Source organism: Haematobia irritans, chromosome 5, assembly GCF_050003625.1.
Source record: "Haematobia irritans isolate KBUSLIRL chromosome 5, ASM5000362v1, whole genome shotgun sequence".
Lineage (NCBI taxonomy): Eukaryota > Metazoa > Arthropoda > Insecta > Diptera > Muscidae > Haematobia > Haematobia irritans.
The window spans coordinates 176,446,272-176,468,031 of NC_134401.1; the positions used below are offsets into that span (position 1 = coordinate 176,446,272).

Below are 21,760 nucleotides of genomic sequence, written 5' to 3' on the forward strand. Positions count from 1 at the left end.
TGAGATAGAAATTATAAAAAATGTAGCTCTTTATTACATTTATTAAGCTTTGGAATATAACTGTGTCCTTACATAAGATATTCTAAAGACATATTTATTAAGCGAGAGCAGTAATGAGTTAAACTATTTTGTATGGTTTTAGTCTTCTACGATATATAATTTTAACTTAAATAACATGGCTCAATTTAAACATGAAATCACAATACTAGATCACGTCGTTACCTTGTTCAAACTATTTATAATCAAAACGAAAAGAAAGATCAACACAACAAGAAAATTATTACAGGATAAACAAAATATTGATCAACGATTGTAATATAATTTACAATGAAAACTCATTAAAAAATATCTAAATACTAAAAAAGCGCAATATCTAAAATTGATTTCATAACGTATGTGATCATTTAAATTAAATAATAAATAATAATATAAGCCTTCAATAAATAAGATACGTGTTATATTTTCTCCAAGAAAATTGCTAATAAATAAAAACATTTTCATTATAGTAATATTCAACCATTGTTATTTGAAATTTTCGGAGCTATTGGAATATCCATAACTAATGACATAATAGTACATATTTTTTGGTTGTATGCTCTTAGTTTTATGCTATAATATGTTTTTACAGGCGATAATTGTGCTAATTCACCTTAAAACTTTAGTTATTTGTCAAATTTCATTCCTCCGTAAATGGATGTTCTGACGCTTCGCTATTATTACGCCTACGGTTTTCAAGAATTTTCGTAGCTTGTTCCAGGGATTCTTTGTAAAATATGTTGAATTTTTCACTTGGCAGTGAATATTTTGTATGATCGAGATGCCATGTGAGACCCAGAACAATATTAAATGCTGATGAGTCATAACTGTGACATCCTGAATAGCGATATAGAGGTTTTTTGTTATATTTGCACCCTACCCAATTGGCACCTGAAAATATAATAAATAAAATAATTCAATTGAAATTCTGATTGTAACTACATATAATGAAATATAAAAACGACTTCCAATTTTTTCTATTTTCTGCAAAAAAATTAATTGTCCACCACAATTAATTAAATACTGCGTTTCTCTAATAATTTAGCAAAAATAATGCTCAACAGAAATAGGACAAATGTAAACTTGAGATTAATTCTACAATTAAAAATCGTAATCAAAGAATGAAATCTAAAGAAGGTTTCGAGCGTTGGTGTATTAGTAATCATCCACTGGCCAAATAATTCTTCCTCGGGAGTAACTGGAAACGGAAAAAAGAGATTTGCGAATATATAAACCGATTTATAAGTGCGCTCGCGGCGCTTTTTTTTATCGAAATTGTTTTAGAACCGGAGATATTAACTGATTTATATCCATATCCGGTTTAAAAAGATTTTTCAAAAAGTGGCGTGTTTTTGCAAAATGTGACTTTCCAAACAAACGATTTACTACAACCATGTTCCCATAACCGGTTTGAAACCACTGCTGTTTTATTCTACCCTAAAAACAACTTTTAAACAAAAATTAGTGTAATAGTTTACTATGCAAAAGTCCACATTTCACGGATACAATTAAATTCATTGGCGCATAACTCCAGATCTGGCAGAGATATCTGCCTAAATATAACTTTAGCGGATAGGTGGAAGTGTTGGCTACATTTCCAACCGGTTACTTACCCTTACCCTTACATCGAACACTTTTAGATTTATAGCCAGTTTTGTAAAAAACCCAGTTCGAAAATTCACATATATTATAGTAGAACCTAGACCGATAGCCGGAAAAATTTGGGTCGTACCCCATTTGGGTCATACCTTTACCCTTTTAGTGGTGTACATATAAAAGTAATCGATTCAGTAGAACCGGTTTTATTAACGATTATTTAATTATACTTTATGCTTAGTACTAAGTTCGTTTCTGCGAAAAACGAATATCTTCATCTATCTCTGTAAATAGGGTCTCCAACCCAGGGATGTTAAATTATTTATGCGAAATAATATGCCTGTCTATTTTTTCGAGCGAAAAATCCAGGGTTGTATAAATATATATCTGAAAATACTCAAAACAAAGATTTCGCATTTATTCCGCGCTAATGCTTAGTACTAAGTTCGTTTCTGCGAAAAACGAATATCTTCATCTATCTCCGTAAATAGGGTCTCAAACGCAGGGATGTTAACTTATTTATGCGAAATAATATGCCTGCCTATTTTTTCGTGCGAAAAATCCAGAGTTGTATAAATATGTGTTTAAAAATGCTCAAGACAAAGATTTTGCATTTATTCCGCGCTAACGTTTTTTAAATGGAGTATAACAGTTTTTCGTGCGAAAACGTGATCTTAGTACTAGGCTTTAGGCTCGGAAACCCGGTTATTAGGTTACAACCGTAAACCGGTTACTTGCTATTTCGACATAAAATGCCTTTCTCTATCGACCCAAAAAAAAAACAACAACATTTTTTGAGTGGTAAGGTGAGTCTATGTGCGGGTTTTTCACTAAAACACTAAATTAAAAGTACAAATATATTTATGAAGACGATTACATATTGATCAAGTCTTGCCAAATAATGGATGGAAAAGTTCCAAGGAATTGTTTGCAAATAATTTTATATTTCTAAATTAATTAATTAAAAAAGTAACCGTAAAAACAAGCTGGTTTGCAGTTTGAAAACTGAACATAGTACTCAGCTGTACAGCTAAACTAGTGTTGCTCCCAGCTTTGTTATCCAAAACAATACAACCCAATAAACACAGGATGAGCGTTTTTCAAATGCAACAACTTTTCAGTTTGAGGGTAAATATAATTTTCAACGTAAATTCAACTTGACTTGAAATAGCTCATCTTCAATACATCTTCAAATTGTTTGCGAATTACTTCCAATTTGCCAAAATGTTGACGAAATCTTTGAAAAGGTGTTGAAGATAATATGAGAAAACTTTGACAAAACACTACCCTAAAATGCAACGAAAAACCATGTGGTTTTCAATACTTATTTGTGCAACGAAGTTCGTGGTCAATTGCAAAAATTAAAAAAATGGAAAATTTTAGACAAATAACCAAATAGTTTATAAAAATAGGTAAGTGAAAATAAAAAATTAAATAAAACTTTAAAGAAGTCACTAAATGTATATCTCTTTCCAGAAAAAATTATGGATTCTACGTTCTTGAAAACATTAAAAAGCTGACCGATGAAAAAATGGTGGACAATTAACTGGAACTGCTTCAAATAGTTTATAATAATTGGTACGTCAATATGAAAAATTAAATCAACACTTTAGAGAAGTCAAATCTCTTAGCAGAAAACTAAAATCTTTGGATGCTACATTCTTGCAAACATTAAGAAGCTGACCAATGAAAAATGAGTGGCTTATCGACAAGAAAAAGTTTCCAGAAACATTACAAGTGCAACCAATTAAAATTGTTAAAAACAACAAATTGTTGAAATCAACAACTTCTGGATGAAAATGTGCATCACATCGTCAGTTTAATTCATATGCTATTATCAGTTTAAAATGGATATTTTGTGAATTCCTTCTGCTGGAAATCAATTCTAACACGCGGTCCAGTACGTTCCTAATTTCAAATTGCCCGCAGGTTAATAAATTTTAATGCTGTTTTATGACACCAAAAGGAAGGAAATCGATTTATCAATGCTAAAGTGTTTACTACACACAAAAAAATTTTCTGATTCAATCACGAAATTAATTGATCCAATTAATTTTTTAATTGAAATGTCTTCAATCACAGAAATGATAGTATCAATTAAAAAATTAATTGAAGGTCAATTAAAAAATTAATTGATCCAATTAAAAAATTAATTAATACTATCAATTTTTGTGATTGATTTTTGTTTCAATTAAAAAATTTGTTGATTCAATTAAATTTTGAATTGAATAATTTTTAAAACTCAATTAAAATTTTAGTTGGAAAATTTTTCGTGAAATTTTTTTCTGTGTAATAATGTTTAAGATATTTAAAGTTTTGCTGTTTGTTTTGTTTTTTTGTTCTTATTTGTTAATATGTTTAATAAGATTATTATTTGTCAATTGGTATTGTAGTGTATTATGTAGTGTAGTGTATTATTATATATTTTATTTTGATGAAAATGAATAAATTATACAAAATTCATAGAATTTTGGCTTTGACTTTCAATTTGAAGTGGGGATATCATTCATACAAATTTAGGTTGAAAAGTATTTGCAACGATGTTAATTTTGAATTTGACTCGCATCGAAAATTGTTTGACAAATTATTGAGTACACAGAAAAAAATTTCAAAAATTTGTCCAATTAAAATCTTAATTGAGTTTTAAAAATATTCAATTAAAAATTTAATTGATTCAACAATTTTTTTAATTGAAATAAAAATCAATCACACAAATTAATAGTATCAATTAAATATTTAATTGGATCAATTAATTTTTTAATTGACTGTCAATTAATTTTTTAATTGATACTATCAATTCTGTGATTGAAGACATTTCAATTAAAAAATTAATTGGATCAATTAATTTCGTGATTGAATCAGAAAAAAATTTTTTTTGTGTGTAGCGATGCATTTCAATTTGAGGATAACACTTGAGATATTATTGCTAATGTGTTGAATTTCACTGTTGAGGGTAATGTCTGTTTTTTGTTGAGAACGCGATTTTCTCAACAATATCTCAACTTGAATATTACCCTAATCCTTTGAAAAAATGTTTGAGAAATTGTTGAAATTTAGCATTTTTCAAACGTTTGTGTTTATTGGGAAGCCTAATAATATGTATGCTTTGAGTACTTCATTGAATCAGTCTGGCATTAACGTGTAAACGTATTGTGAAAACGTAAAAGCTGACAGCCACAACAGACTAATTCATTTATTTGTTTTACGTTACTAGACATTTAATCGATTATTCATTCGTGTTTCATCAGCTTCATTTTAGTCGCTTTTTTAATAGTTTTACGATTAAATATTGAAAAATGGGCCAACCAAACATATATGAACAACCGGCGGAGGTTCCCCCATCCCAAGGTAATCCTAAGATGGTTTACTTGTGATCTTACAAACTAAATATTTACTTTTATCTCTTGTGTATACATGAAGTAAATGGCGTCTTAATGGGATGATTGAAATAAATAAATTTCAGCTGTTTCAGAAATGGTCTGCGAAAACCGACATGTTAGCGTTATTTTAGTTTGCAATATAGAGTTTCTTTTGTTTATTCCCCTAAATATTATATTTGACACAATTGTATTAGTGTGTCTAGAAATTGCAAATTTAGAACATTAAATAATCCAATATTTTAATGAAAGTTTTTGTGCCCTATAAGAGAAAGAAGTGCAAAAACAAAAAACAACGGAACAAAACTTCTTTAGCAAAAGTGTTAAAAACAATTTTTATACCCTGCGCCACACTGTAGAAAAGGGTATTATAAGTTAGTGCATATGTTTGTAATACCCAGAAGGAGACGAGATAGACACATGGTGTCTTTGGCAATAATGCTCAGGGTAGGTCCCTGAGTCAATATAACCATGTCCGTCTGTCCATCCGTCCGTCTGTCTGTGAACACATTTTTGTGATCAAAGTCTAGGTCGCAATTTAAGTCCAATCGCCTTCAAATTTGGCACATGTTCCTAATTTGGGTCAAAATAGAACCCTATTGATTTTGGAAGAAATCGGTTCAGATTTAGATATAGCTCCCATATATATCTTTCGCCCGATATGCACTAATATGGACTCAGCAGCCAGAGTTTTATACCGATTTGCTTGAAATTTTGTACAAATTTTGCACTAGGAGTACAATAACACTTAGTCGTATAGTCAAGTGTGCAAAATTTGATTGAAATCGGTTCAGATTTAGATATAGCTCCCATATATATCTTTCGCCCGATATGGACTTATATGGCCTCAGAAGCCAGATTTTTGGCCGAATTTGGTTGAAATTTTGCACTAGGAGTACAATTAGTAGTATATATATAGCTACCATATATATCTTTCGCCCGACTTGGACTAATATGGTCTTAAAAGCCAGAGTTTTGGCCCAATTTGGTTGAAATTTTGCACAGGGAGTATATTTAGCATTGTAGCTATGCGTGCCAAATTTGGTTGAAATCAGATTCAGATTTAGATATAGCTCCCATATATATCTTTCGCCCGATATGCACTTATATGGACCCAGAAGCCAGAGTTTTATCCCGATTAGCTTGCAATTTTGTACAAACGTAACACTTAGTCGTATAGTCCAGTGTGCAAAATTTGATTGAAATCGGTTCAGATTTAGATATAGCTTCCATTTATATTTTTCGCCCGATATGTTTACTAACATAAATTTTGAGTCTATAGATTTTGTAAAAGTCTATCAAATTCTGTCCAAATCGAGTGATATTTAAATGTATGTATTTGGGACAAACCTTTATATATAGCACCCAACACATTTGACGGATGTGATATGGTATCGAAAATTTAGATCTACAAAGTGGTGCAGGGTATAATATAGTCGCCCAACTTTAGACTTTCCTTACTTGTTTTTTAATTAGGAAAAGGGATTTTAAAGCGAAAATGTATATTAAAAAATTTGTCGGAAAACACTATCGACATCTGAAAATCGTTACATTCTTTATATTTTTGTTAATTCTGACAGCAATTTTTCATTAAGTGAATGAAATTGCGTTTGTTTTTGCGTTTTTGACAAAAATAGTACATTTTAAAGAGAAAATATTAAGTAAAAATTTTTTTGAGTGTAGGAGAAGGGATTTTAAAGCGAAAATGTATATTAAAAATTTTGTCGGAAGAGCGTAGTTTTCGAGATATCGACCTTTGAAAATTGGCGTATAGGCGGACGACCTTCGGCCGGGGACAGTGTCCAAAGTGGGCTAACTCGAAGCAAAGGGAAGAGGTGGCCGGCCTTCGGCCGGGGTTTGAGAATTTCTCCTATGGACAGAGTCCAAAGTGGGGTAACGCGAACCCAATGTGGACAGGTGGACGGCCTTCGGGCGGGGTTTGAGACTTTCTCCGATGGACAGTGTCCAAAGTGGGCTAACGCGAACCAAAGGGAATAGGTGGACGGCCTTCGGCCGGGGTTTGAGATTTTCTCCTATGGACAGAGTCCAAAGTGGGCTAACGCAAACCCACGACCTCTCCGGGTCCATGTTATTCTAAATATATTACATTTAGGACTATTATTTACGATGCATACTAATTCCAATATACCTGAAAATGGAAACTTTAGGGGCCTGTAACTCCGAAAATAGGTCCTTCTGACAAAAAGTGGTATATTACATTTTATGTGTAGAATCGAAATGTCTACACGCTGGCCAAAAATTTGACCAATCGGACCACTTATACTAAAGTAGATTTAAGCCCAAACAACAAAACAAATATGTGGGTATAAATTTTCTAATCTCTTGCTTTCCTTTTTCTTTGATTTTCATTGAATGAGAAAACTTATTGAAAGAAATTGCTTATATATTTGTTTATTTTACATTGCACATAATTTTCATCTAATGTTATAAATAATTGCTAGATTTCTCTATTATTATTTTAACATAAGGAAGACACTTTCAATTATAAATGAGACATTTTTTTTATCCTATAGTTTTTTTTCCTACCAATTTCTAATTTTGTTATTAAATATGATTACTGTATGAAATTACATACCGAAGAATTTATAAAAAAGAAGATGATCTTCTTAAATCATTTTTATTTCAGACCAGTCCTATGGATGGAAGAATGGTTCAGGAGTGAATTCACCTTCGGGTAGTGGTAGCTTCTTAGATCCAGAAACTTTGCTGCCAAAGAATTTTTCTTTTAATGAAGAGAGTGTTCGTAAAGGATTTGTTCGCAAAGTCTACCTGATCTTAATGGTATGCATACATATAGTATATATGTTTTCAAGTTTTCATGTGTCAAGTATTACCCATATATATATAAATGAAAGCTTATTCGGGTCAATAGTAAATAAGCTGGAATAGCTTTAATGCAAATGAACGATAACTGAAATAATCGCGAGTATTTTCGACAAATACAAATTAATGTGTTTTTTTTTTTTTTTTTTTTTTTTAAATTACGAATTTATTCCTACTATAACGGCTTATAAATAATTTTTCTCACGAGTACGTATGTTATAAATTGTTGTTGTTTCGTATTGTTTGTCGCATTCCTCGAAGGCATTCGTTAAACATTTAGTCGCACTTTCAAGAAGTTTGGTAGTGTTCGGTTTAAAACTTATAACATTCTTGGCATATAAATGCTGTTCTGGCTAATGCTTATCCCGTTATTAGGAAAAAATTGCTATTCACACTTGTTTTTATTTCAATAGGCTTTTATTTGATTTATAATGTAACGGACCTATGTTATTTTTTGATAATTATTTCCTTGTTTTAATGCCGGGGTACAAAAATTGTATTATGGATTAGTATAGTATACAAAAAGTGTGATTTTTTATGCTAATGAATAGCATAGCCTTTGTTGGGTTCGCAGTAATTTGAAAAAAACAAAAACGACATTCAAAATAAACAGAAAAATATAGGTGCTAACAACATAGGTTTTTGACTTATATCGAACTCGGATATAATTTCAATAACTTTCATGGAAATTTAAAAAAAGAGAAATTTTTTTTACATTGTAATAAATTCGCTTAAATTCCATGTAACTAAATATATCATCATAATTTTTCTTTTTATTCTTTAATAAGCTTATTATGAACTTCGGCTATAACGAACTAAAAATACCGGTCCTGAGAATTCGTTATAACCGTGTTCGACTATTAATGTATTAATAGTAATAAAAAACCTCATTTATATAGGGCCAGCTACTTTTTACTTTTGGAGTAGTATCGCTGTTTTTATTTCACAAGCCAACATTAGAATTCTCCCAGAATAATCCTGGCTTAGTTCTTGCCGCAGCAATCACCACATTGATCGTTGTAATATCAATGGCATGTTGTGAGTCAGCACGACGATCTTTTCCTGCTAATTTCATATGCCTTGGAATTTTTACTTTCGCAGAGTCGTTTTTAGTAGGTGCTATAGCTGGTCGCTATAATTCTGAAGAGGTATGTAAATACTAAAAATTTATTAACTTACATCTGCATTAAATGTATTTGGTTTCATAGGTATTTATAGCTATTGGAATAACTGCCATATTGTGTCTTGCATTAACGATATTCGCAATGCAAACAAAATATGATTTTACCGTATGTGGAGGCATGTTGCTGGCTGCCATGATTTGTTTACTTTTATTTGGCATAGTTGCTATGTTTTGGAGAACTTATATAGTACGAACAATATATGCTGGCGTTGGTGCTCTTTTAGCATGCATGTTTCTTATCTATGATACCCAAATAATGATGGGAGGCGAGCATAAATACAGCATTAGCCCGGAGGAATACATATTTGCTGCTCTCAATCTTTATATGGACGTTGTCCGTATATTTATATACGTTTTACAATTAATTGGAAACAGAAAATAATATAGGTCGGCCACCATTCCACCGCAAAATTATATTTGGAGATCGGATTTACCTTCTTTTAAACAAGTTTGTTTGTGTGAATTAAGCGTAAATATAAAATAAACTCAAAACTAATGAAGATAATTCAGATAATAGTTAATAGACGTCAAGAAATACAATTTTACATTCCCTATAAATATAATGACTTGAGATACGTTTTAAATAAATGTTACGTTTATGTGTAGATTCAGAAAAAAAATAATCTGTCTACTTCCGTTTGGAACTAGTAAATTGTCTACTATAGAAAGGAAGTATCGGCGTATGAAATGGTAATTTAAAAAGGGTATAATGTGAACTGGTTTGTAGAAAGAAAACGAAAACGATATGTAATTTAAAAGGGGAATAATGTAAAAATGTTTATAGAAAGAAAACGAGAAACATAGTCTTTTATTCCGACATTTCAGAACAGCGCTGTTTAACCGCAATCATATGGGATTTCTAAGTCATTTCGTGACAGTCGGTAAAGCATGGGTCTACAGGTGAACATAGTAAACTAAGGAACAGCAGACGGCAAATGTGTTTCGGAAAAAGCGACAATTGTCCCCTTGGCCAAATATGTGATAGCCTCCGTTTTTGAGTTTCAGAACGTCTCTTCCAATAATATATTGAATTCCAAACTTTAAGTTCCGAATTCCGATTATTTTGGAGTTCTTAATACATTTGCACTATATAGTTATTATTGACCGACTTTTTGATATACTGTATTTATGGAACGATTTACTACTTCAATATACATAATTTAAATTATTATCCAATTTCCCAAAAATGTTAAAACTAAAGCTGTTGTAAAATGTAAACTGATTCCCGATACTAAACGAAATAGTGCATATTAAACTAGATTTTATTTTGGTGCGCCAAGAAACGGAGATATGTATCTAAATAGTTTTTGGCAGTTCATTTGATATGGGTGGGAAAAAAGTGTGATTCAAGGCATATTTAACATAGGAAGTTAGTTTCAAGATATCAGGTGAGCAGAACTTGGATTGTCGGTATTTGGGCAGGATGAGTGGCCAATATTGTCTGTGGACAATATATCAGCTCCCCAGCGGGTCTGGAACACATGAACTATGTTTTGGAGTAGATCTCGATTTATACTTCTATTCCCCGCTGGTTTGATCAGCCCGCATATTTCCATTTGAAAGAAATTTGGAAAATTCTCTCCAGGATGAATGGCCCATAACACAAAGTGGGCAATATCTCGGCTCCCTAGCGGGTCTGGAGCACACTAATTATGTTTTTTAGCTGATCTCGGCTTCTACTTCCAGTTCCCGTTGGATTTATTCGCAAAGTGGACAATATCTGGGCTCCCCAGCGGGTTTGGAACACTTGATTTGTGTTTTTGAGTAGACTTCGATTTCTAATTCCGTTCCCGTTGATTTGATCAGCCAAAATATGTCCATTTGGAAGAAATTTGGAAATTTCTTTCCAGGATGAGTGGCCCATAACACAAAGTGGACAATATCTTAGCTCCCCAGCGGGACTGGAACACACGAACAATGTTTTTGTTTGTTTGTAGTCTGTGACCAACTGTATAAGTGGCCATATCTCGACACCACTGATTGTAGTATTGGTACACTTTTTGGGCGCTCATTTTGATTTTATAACGAGATCCATTATATTTTATTTTCACACACATATGTATATTATACTAAAATAAGAAATATTTTGTAATAAGAAAATATAAAAAGCTTTTACAATGAACAGTCTCTTCCATATAGTGGGATTTTTAAAACTACTTTGCGTAACATATTAAAATCTACAAATATTTCGAAGTGTTGTTCACTAGAACATGAATTGCAAAATTATAATAGCAAACATTTCGGTGTTTTGGTATATTTTTTCTGTGTAGTGATTAGGGAGGTTCCAGAATGAGAAATATCAAGCGTTTTTTCTGTTTATAGTCTACCAAACCAGTCTGTTTTTACATCTTAAACAATAAATTTCTCATGTTTGTACTCACCTATCGGGTCTAAGCATTCCAATGTAAGTGCACATTTTATCCACGGCAAGAGTATTTTTTCATTAACAAAATCGTTATCCTCAAAAAGTACGGCATCCAAATCCACCATTCGTAGAAATATAAAGTCATCAGCATCAGTTTGGAAGTAGTCGAACATTTTTGGGTGCGTTCGCGTGGATACTGCTGTTGGTGTATTCCAACCAAGAACACCAACCAAATGTAGCTGTTTTTTTAATTCATTTAGATCTCGTCTAGTTCCGCGTATACGCATATAATTCTCAGTAAAAAGAATTGATTTGGATCGCATTAGCGCATCTTTTATCACGATTGGACGAAATGCATGCATCCGTTGATCAGACACGTAAGAGGGAAATACCGACAAGTCGTACGAAATAACTGTGCACCGTGAGTTATTGCAATATGCACTTAGCGCCCTTAAATCGTCATCAGAAAGGCCTAAGTCATAGATAATAAGATATTCACTTGGAAATTTCAATGCAATATTCTGCGACAACAGTATAGCGGACGGAGCTTGTCCTTCCTGAACGTATGTTACAATTGTAAAATTTATTTTGGTACCGTTGAATACATTAGCTGGCGTAGAATGGATTAATTGAGCTTTAGCAGAATTTGGCAAATAATGTGGGGATTGCATATATTCCACATTTATGGTATATCCAGGGTATTTGTATGTACCGTCATTGCTATGGGTATCATATTTGTAGTACAATGATGCTTCGCCAAACTTTTTCGTATTGTTCGGGAGATATGGACCAAATCCCAATATAGACAAATATTTGCTATCAATATCAAGTTTTTTTTCTTCGGCGCCGCGCAAATTTTCCTGCAAAATTTTTTAATTAGAAATAGTAATTACAAAAATGTTCAGTATTATCAATGTAGATTGTATTCTCTGGGATGCATGGAACCAATAAAACATAAATCTATAACATAATGAGTAGTTTCTTTACTCGCGAGTAAAACATATATTTTAATTTCAATGGGATCCACGAATATTATCAAATATCATACATGCGAGCATATAATAATGCAAAAAAAAAGAAAAAACAAAACAAAAAAAATATGTATATATAATGTTATTGATATAAGATTGCTGGTTCAATTTTTCATATAAGATTGTTTTTTTTTTTTTATTAATTGATGCTTTATATTTTCGTATAATATTGTAATGTCCGTTAGAGTAGTACATTGTATTTCGTTAAATTGTAATTCGTTAAAAAGGCAGATGCGTAAAACAGTCATATTCCGATACACGTGTAAATGATATAGAGCATAAATGATCTATAACCTATCTGGGAGAGAGAGAGAACACAAAGAATAAAATTTGAATATATGTATTTATCATCTGAGTGAGGTAGAAATTGGTGTTACGCAGTGAGCAGTCTTGGAAGCGTTATTTTTAATAAATATTTACGATATTAAAGCGTTCTTAGCTGATGATGCTTTATATTTTCATATAATTTGTATAGTATAATGTACTGTTAGAGTAGTACATTGTGTTTCGTTAAATTGTAATTCGTTAAACTGGCCCTTTAAAAGCTTTGAAAAAAGGCAGATGCGTAAAACAGTCATATTCCGATACACGTGTAAATGATATAGAGCATACATGATCTACAACCTATCTGGGAGAGAGAGAGAGAGAGAACACAAATAACAAAATTTGAATATATGTATTTTTCATCTGAGTGAGGTAGAAATTGGTGTTACGCAGTGAGCAGTCTTGGAAGCGTTATTTTTAATAAATATTTACGATATTAAAGCGTTCTTATCTGATGTGTCAAAGTTCGTCCTTTAGCTTCAATACTACGAACTCAAGTCAAATTCAAGTCTCCGAATTTGCCCATCGTAAAATGAAATGTATTGATCGTAGTGGATACAAATCTTAATACCAACATTCTCTTAACATGAAAGATAATAATAAATCCGTGTTATATAGACGACGAAGGGCAGGGTTGGTGTGCGCAGCCACGTTTTCGAAATGCCTAACAAAAAATAGTTTATTATCTACAGCAACACCTAGGCAAAATTGATTGTCTGAGAACCATATAAAAATACTGTTTTAAAATACTGTGGTCTATCCGATCAAAGACCTTTACAAGGCATAGACGAAGAAAATTTATAGAGGTCTTCTGACAATTCACCATGATTTTGTTTATTTGCAGTGCGCAGTCATTCCACTCAATTGCTCAGTCAAGTGACTCAATTTCTTTTTGGAAAACGAGAATTACCGTACAAATCAGTCAATTTGCATTACAAACAAATTAGTAAAGTCTAAAGTCGGGCGGGGCCTACTATTTTATATACTTCACCACTGTGTAGACCAAATTTTTTGATACAAATATTTAAATCTGAACAGATTTGGAGAAACATTTTTAAATTTCTGCAAAATCTCTAGACTTTACATTTATAAATCGGCTAACGCCGATGGAAAGTATCGGGAACATCTTCACTGACGGTGCCAACATCAGAATATATGGCGCTTTTTCTAAATATGAACCGATTTGGATAAAATTCGACACAGTTTTCTGTGTAAAATAAAATCAATTGCAATAAAATCCGTTGAAATGGGTATAAAATATGAAATGTTCTACCATATGCATATACATAGCTGTGAATCCCTATTAAATATGGAGATTGCTTAGTGGAAAACGGAACGGTAGTGGTGATTCTAGATTTGAAACGAGCCTTTGAAACAGTAGACAAGGAAATATGATTAAAAAAGCTTAACAAATACGGCGTAGAAGAAAAGGAGCTAAACTGGTTTCGAAGTTATCTAGAAAATATAAGACAAAAACTAAATGTGGCAATTTTACATCAAAACCATCCATGGTTTCTACGGGTGTGCCGCAAGGGGCTGTATTGGGTACATTGCTTTTTCTAATATATATAAATGATTTGCAAAAAACATTGAATGAGGCAAAGATATGTTTGCGGACGAAGCACTGATATATATAACAGGAGAAAATTCAGACATTATAATTATAATTATAATCACTAAACTAAATGAAGAATTAGCAAATGGGGCGAAATACCTAAAAATGAATAAAATGAAACTGAATACAAATAAGACTAAGGCGATGATTATAAAAGGACAAGTAACGGAAGATATTGTTATTGAAAATGCTATTATAGAGAAAGTAGATAACATAAAATATCTAGGAATTATCGCCGATAAATATCTGAAATTTGATCAGCATTTCGACTATGTATGTACGAAAATAGCAAAAAAGGTTGCTTTCTTAGGAAGAATAAAAAAATATTTCAAAGAAAACTGCAATTCGTATTTACAATACAATAATAAAGCCTCATTTTATTTTATTTATTTTTTATTTATTATCCTACAAAGTGATACAAAAGTCAATAAATAGACCTAAAATCCTGCTTCACACAAAATTGTAATAAAATATAAACTTCAACAATGGTATAAAAAAAAAAAAACAAGTATATACGGCCGTAAGTTCGGCCAGGCCGAAGCTTATGTACCCTCCATCATGGATTGCGTACACACAAAAAAAATTTTTTCTGATTCAATCACGAAATTAATTGATCCAATTAATTTTTAATTGAAATGTCTTCAATCACAGAAATGATAGTATCAATTAAAAAATTAATTGAAGGTCAATTAAAAAGTTAATTGATCCAATTAAAAAATTAATTGATATTATTATTTTTGTGATTGATTTTTGTTTCAATTAAAAAATTTGTTGAATCAATTAAATTTTTAATTGAATATTTTTTAAAATTCAATTAAAATTTTAATTGGAAAAATTTTCGGGAAATTTTTTCGTGTGTAGAACTTCTTCTAAACACTGCCATCCACAATCGAATTACTTAAGTTGCGGTAACGCTTGCTGATGGCAAGGTATCTTAAAACCTCCTAACACCATCTTCTAAATTGTATGTAAGTCCATACGTGGTATATATTAAATCAAAGAAGATCGATCCAATACGTATATAATTCAGTTTGACAAAGTAGACATAAAAATTTGACAAAATTTTCTACAGAAATAAAATTTTAACAAAATTTTCTATAGAAATAAAATTTTCACAAAATTTTCTATAGAAATAAAATCTTGGTAGATTATTTTTGGCTCGAGTGGCAACCATGATTATGAACCGAATAAAATTTGAACAAAATTTTCTATAGAAATAAAATTTTGACAATGATGAAAATTTTATTATGAACCGAAAAAAATTTTAACAAAATTTTCTCTAGAAATAAAATTTTGACAAAATTTTCTATAGAAATAAAATTTTGACAAAATTTTCTATAGAAATAAAATTTTGGTAGACTATTTTTGGCTCTAGTGGCAACCATGATTATGAACCGATATGGACCAATTTTTGTGTGATTGGACCAATGGTTGTTAGCGACCATATACTAACACCACGTTCCTAATTTGAACCGGATCGGATGAATTTTGCTCCTCCAAGAGGCTCCGGAGGTCAAATCTGGAGAACGTTTTATATGGAGGATATATATAATTATGGACCGATATGGACCAATTCTGGCACGCTTGTTAATGATCATATACTAACACCATGTTCCAAATTACAACCGGATTGGGTGAAATTTGCTTCTCTTGGAGTCTTCGCAAGCCAAATCTGGGGATCGGTTTATATGGGGGCTATATATAATTATGAACCGATGTGGACCAATTTTTGCATGGTTGTTAGAGACCATATACCAATATCATGTACCAAATTTCAGGCGGATCGGATGAAATTTGCTTCTCTTTGAGGCTCCGGAACCCAAATCTGGGGATCGGTTTATATGGGCGCTATATATAATTATGGACCGATGTGGACCAATTTTTGCACGGTTGTTAGAGACCATATACCAACACCATGTACAAAATTTCAGCCAGATCGGATGCAATTTGCTTCTCTTTGAGGCTTCGCAAGCCAAATCTGGAGATCGGTTTATATGGGGTCTATATATAATTATAGACCGATGTGGACCAATTTTTGCATGGTTGTTAGAGACCATATACCAACATCAAGTTCCAAATTTCAGCCGGATCGGATGCAATTTGCTTCACTTTGAGGCTTCGCAAGCCAAATCTGGGGATCGGTTTATATGGGGGCTATATATAATTATGGACCGATGTGGACCAATTTTTGCATGATTGTTAGAGACCATATACCAACACCATGTACCAAATTTCAGCCGGATCGGATGAAATATGCTTCTCTTAGAGGCTCCACAAGCCAAATCTGGGGATCGGTTTATATGGGGGCTATATATAATTAAGGACCGATATGGACCAATTTTTGCATGGTTGTTAGAGACCATATACCAACATCATGTACCAAATTTCAGCCGGATCGGATGAAATATGCTTCTGTTAGAGGCTCCACAAGCCAAATCTGAGGGTCCCTTTATATGGGGGCTTTACGTAAAAGTGGACCGATATGGCCCATTTTCAATATCATCCGACCTACATCGATAACAACTACTTGTGCCAAGTTTCAAGTCGATAGCTTGTTTCGTTCGGAAGTTAGCGTGATTTCAACAGACGGACGGACGGACGGACGGACGGACATGCTTAGATCGACTCAGAATTTCACCACGACCCAGAATATATATACTTTATGGGGTCTTAGAGCAATATTTCGATGTGTCACAAACGGAATGACAAAATTAATATACCCTCATCCTATGATGGAGGGTATAAAAACTAGATAAAAATCTTTAAGACAATGGTGTAGTAGATAGAAATAATAATAAAAAATATTTATAAATTGTAAGTATACTAAATGTTAAATATATATTAAGATATAATAGATATCTACTACTAAGCGTTGAAAAATGGCTCCCCAGCCAAAGGACTTGCAAATGTGTATTTAGAGTTATGGAACACCCGTTGACAATGCGATAACAATGATTATATTCGTGGTAAAGAAAACTCCAAGAACCTAGCTCTAAAAACATTAATAGGAAAATTGAAACTGCTAAGGTTTAAAGGTAGCCTATTCCTTATACGAGCAACGCGGACAATGAAGGAACGTTCACATATAGGAACGTTCATTTTGAATACTGTTCCACGGTACTATTCTTATTGAATACTATTCTATTTGAATGAGGCAAAGATATGTTTGCGGACGAAGCACTGATATATATATATATATATATATATATATATATATATATATATATATATATATATATATATATATATATATATATATATATATATATATATATATATATATATATATATATATATATATGTATATATATATATATATATATATATATATATATATATATTTATATATATATTTATATATATATATATATATATATATATATATATATATATATATATATATATATATATATATATATATATATATATATATATATATATATATATATATATATATATATATATAATATTATAATCACTAAACTAAATGAAGAATTAGCAAATGTGGCGAAATACCTAAAAACGAATAAAATGAAACTGAATACAAATAAGACTAAAGCAATGGTTATAAAAGGACAAGCAACGGAAGATAATGTTATTGAAAATGCTATTATAGAGAAAGTAGATAACACAACATATATATATATATATATATATATATATATATATATATATATATATATATATATATATATATATATATATATATATATATATATATATATATATATATATATATATATATATATATATAATATTATAATCACTAAACTAAATGAAGAATTAGCAAATGTGGCGAAATACCTAAAAACGAATAAAATGAAACTGAATACAAATAAGACTAAAGCAATGGTTATAAAAGGACAAGCAACGGAAGATAATGTTATTGAAAATGCTATTATAGAGAAAGTAGATAACACAACATATCTAGGAATAATCGGCGATAAATATCTGAAATTTGTTCAGCATTTCGACTATGTATATACGAAAATAGCAAAAAAGGTTGCTTTCTTAGGAAGAATAAGAAAAAATATTTCCAAAAAACTGCAATTCGTATTTACAGTACAATAATAAAGCCTCATTTTATTTTATTTTTTATTTATTATCCTACAAAGTGATACAAAAGTCAATAAATAAACCTAAAATCCTGAATCACACAAAATTGTTATAAAATATAAACTTCAACAATGGTATATAAAAAAAAAACTAGATAAAAATCTTTAAGACAATGGTCTAGTAAATAGAAATGATAATAAAAAAATATTTATAAATTGTAAATATACTAAATGTCAAATATATATTAAGATATAATAGATATCTACTACTAAGCGTTGAAAAATGGCTCCACAGCCAAAGGACTTGCAAATGTGTATTTAGAGTTATGGAACACCCGTTGACAATGCGATAACAATGATTATATTCGTGGTAAAGAAAACTCCAAGAACCTAGCTCTAAACACATTAATAGGAAAATTGAAACTGCGAAGGTTTAAAGGTAGTCTATTCCATATACGCGCAACGCGGACAATGAAGGAACGTTCACATATAGGAACATTCATTTTGAATACTGTTCCACGGTACTATTCTTAGGAAGCAATGCAATGAGAGAGAGAGACTACAGAAACAACAAAACCGGGCCATGAGATGCATTTTAAGGTGTATTAGATTGGGAAACGTTTCGGTCATGCTGGAAAACTTACAGTGGATATCTGTTAATCAGATGCTGTCAATGAAAGTATTAATTCAAAATAATTTGACCTATGTTTTTGATGTACAACTTACAAATTTACGTATCTTACATGATTTTAGACTGCAATTACATAAATCTAACTTTTTTCAAAATGTAATATTTTATAATGGGCTTAAAATTTTTAATCAGTTACCATTACAACTAAAAGTTGAAAGAAATTTTAAAGAATTTAAGCGTAATGTCACTGAATATGTTAAACAAAACTTTTAATTTATAAAATCCTAACTAAATTATAATTTGGTATTATCTAATAGCTTTAAATGTCTAAATAAATAAATAAATTCCCTAAATCAGGCTTATATATGGGAGCTATATCGAAATCTTAACCAATTTGAATTACACTTTTCTAAATATGAACCGATTTGGATAAAATTCGACAGTTTTCTGTGTAAAACAAAATCAATTGCAATAAAATCCGTTGAAATGTGTATAAAATATGAAATTTTCTGCCATATTTCCCTAAGTCAGGCTTATAAATGGGAGCTATATCGAAATCTTAACCAATTTGAATTAGATTTGGTACACAATGCTGATGTACGGAATTTGAAGAAGATCGGCCGGTAAATACGCCTATTATGACCAGATCGGTGATAAATGTATATGGCAGCTATATTTAAATCTGAACCATAATCAATAGCGATTGTCTTTGTCCCGAAAACAGAACCTATGCAAAGTTTAATGACGATCGGACTTAAACTGCTACCTGTACTTTGCACGCAAAAATACATGAACAGACAGACAGACGGACATAGCTAAATGGACTCAGAATTCAATTCTAAGACGATCACTATATCAAACGATGGGTCTCTGACTTTTTCTTTTTGGCGTTACATACAAATGCACAAACTTATTACATCCTGTACCACAGTGGTGGTGCAGGGTACAAAAAGGTGTGGATGTATAGAATTTTATATGTCTTTACAATATTTGGTGTTTCATCAAGAGAACAAAGGAAAGAAAACAAATTAATGCCAAATTAAAAAATCACTCATTTGCAGACGAAAAAGAACCATCTACGGTGTGCAAGACAAATGATCTGAAATCAATAATAATCGATTTCATTAGGAAACCGAAAATCATTTCAAATCAATTATAACTTTAAATCGTTCCAATGTGGGTAAAATTTATTTGGTATATATGAATGTGCAAATATTAAATTCCGAAATTAAATACAGTAGTTATAATATGAAGTGAATTATTGTCCTACCTGTAACTTGTTAATTTGCTGATGTGTGTGCGAAACTATGTTTTTTAAAGAATCGTTCGATTCGCTTGTTCCCAGAATTATAAACAATAGTGTTGAGGCAGCGATACAACAAAGTACGACGATGATGAAGTGTTTTGTTCGCATTTTTGCGTGTGCAGTTCCGTAATTTTCTAATTTGCACTCCTTTTTGTGTGCACCTATTTTATCCTCATAACTATTTCTGTGTGAAATATATTGGTTTCGATAAAGTTTTAGTCCTTCGATATTAACTCCTTTCCGCTATATATGGCTACATAACGCAAAAAAGAGTTGACAATGTAATTTAAATCTACATTTCTATCAAAAAATAATACCTTTTAGTTGTAAACAAAAACTACTATAGAAAATCAAGTAGTGTTGGGAAAGTAACGAGTATTTGATAACAAGTACTGACTAAATTTTTGTACTCGTACTATTAAATGAGTACTTAATATTTTCAATACCATCCCAATTAATACAAACGTTAGAAAATTGCTAAAATTCAACAATTTTTCAAACAATTTGTGAATATTCAAGTTGAGAAATTGTTGAGAAAATCGCGTATCAACAAAAAAAAATACACTCAATAGTAAAATTCCAATGTTTATTTGTATAGCAAATTTTGTCAAAATCCGGCTAACTGGAAAGGATGCCCCGTATATCAAAGAAATATATGGAGGCTAGGAAACAAAGACTAGACAAAGCAAGGCAAGAAAAAGCCGCAGCTACTAATAATGTAAAAAGTGTCATTAATATGTCTCTAAGAACACCAGGCAAATCTTTTGCCAGCCTACTAAAACCCCCTGCTCCTCAACAGAAACTTCTACAAAACAAACCGTTGTCATAGATGATTTTCTCAAACTATCAAGCTATTTCTTAGAACCACAAGAGCTAACTCTTGAGCAAGAAATCACAGTCTTCCTTAACGAATTTCAAAACATGTCAAAATCTGAAGCCAAGGTCGAGTTTCTTCGGTTACTCAATATAGTCAAAGTACAATATGGATATGGACCATATGAATTTCCTAACATTCAATGTCCGATATCTAAAGGTGAGTACTATGTTTGTATTTTTCACCAAAACACTAAATTAAAAGTACAAAAATCTGTGTGAAGACGATTTTATTTTTATAAAGTCTTGTGAAATAATGAAGGGAAAAGATCTAAGGAATTGATTGTGAACCATTTTATAATTATAATTTAATTAATTTAAAAAAGTAGCCGTGAAAACAAGATGGTTTTTACTTTGAAAACTGCTCCCTTTACTGACGGATATAATCCCTGACTATTAATTTTAAAGAAAATGAATTCAATATAAAATATTTGTTATTTTCTTGCCAAATTTGTTTGAATTTAGTACCGTAGGAAAAAATGTTGGGCGTAGGGGAAAAAAGGGAATTTTTAGGAGCCACGTAG

General features: G+C 31.3%; 2 protein-coding genes across 2 annotated transcripts; one reads left to right on the top strand and one right to left on the bottom strand.

Moving 5' to 3' along the window:
• LOC142237556 (uncharacterized) lies at positions 1-20,736 on the bottom strand. Its single transcript, XM_075308917.1, has 4 exons — positions 20,681-20,736; positions 20,328-20,616; positions 11,418-12,261; positions 1-927 (listed from the first exon to the last, which is right to left on the bottom strand). The coding sequence occupies exons 2-4, from the start codon at positions 20,469-20,471 to the stop codon at positions 677-679; spliced, it is 1,239 nt and encodes a 412-aa protein (XP_075165032.1). The 5' UTR covers positions 20,472-20,616; positions 20,681-20,736; the 3' UTR covers positions 1-676.
• LOC142237557 (protein lifeguard 2-like) lies at positions 4,819-9,659 on the top strand. The gene is made up of 4 exons (XM_075308918.1): positions 4,819-4,980; positions 7,657-7,811; positions 8,753-9,001; positions 9,062-9,659. The coding sequence occupies exons 1-4, from the start codon at positions 4,929-4,931 to the stop codon at positions 9,416-9,418; spliced, it is 813 nt and encodes a 270-aa protein (XP_075165033.1). The 5' UTR covers positions 4,819-4,928; the 3' UTR covers positions 9,419-9,659.
• Positions 20,737-21,760: the final 1,024 nt, after the last annotated feature.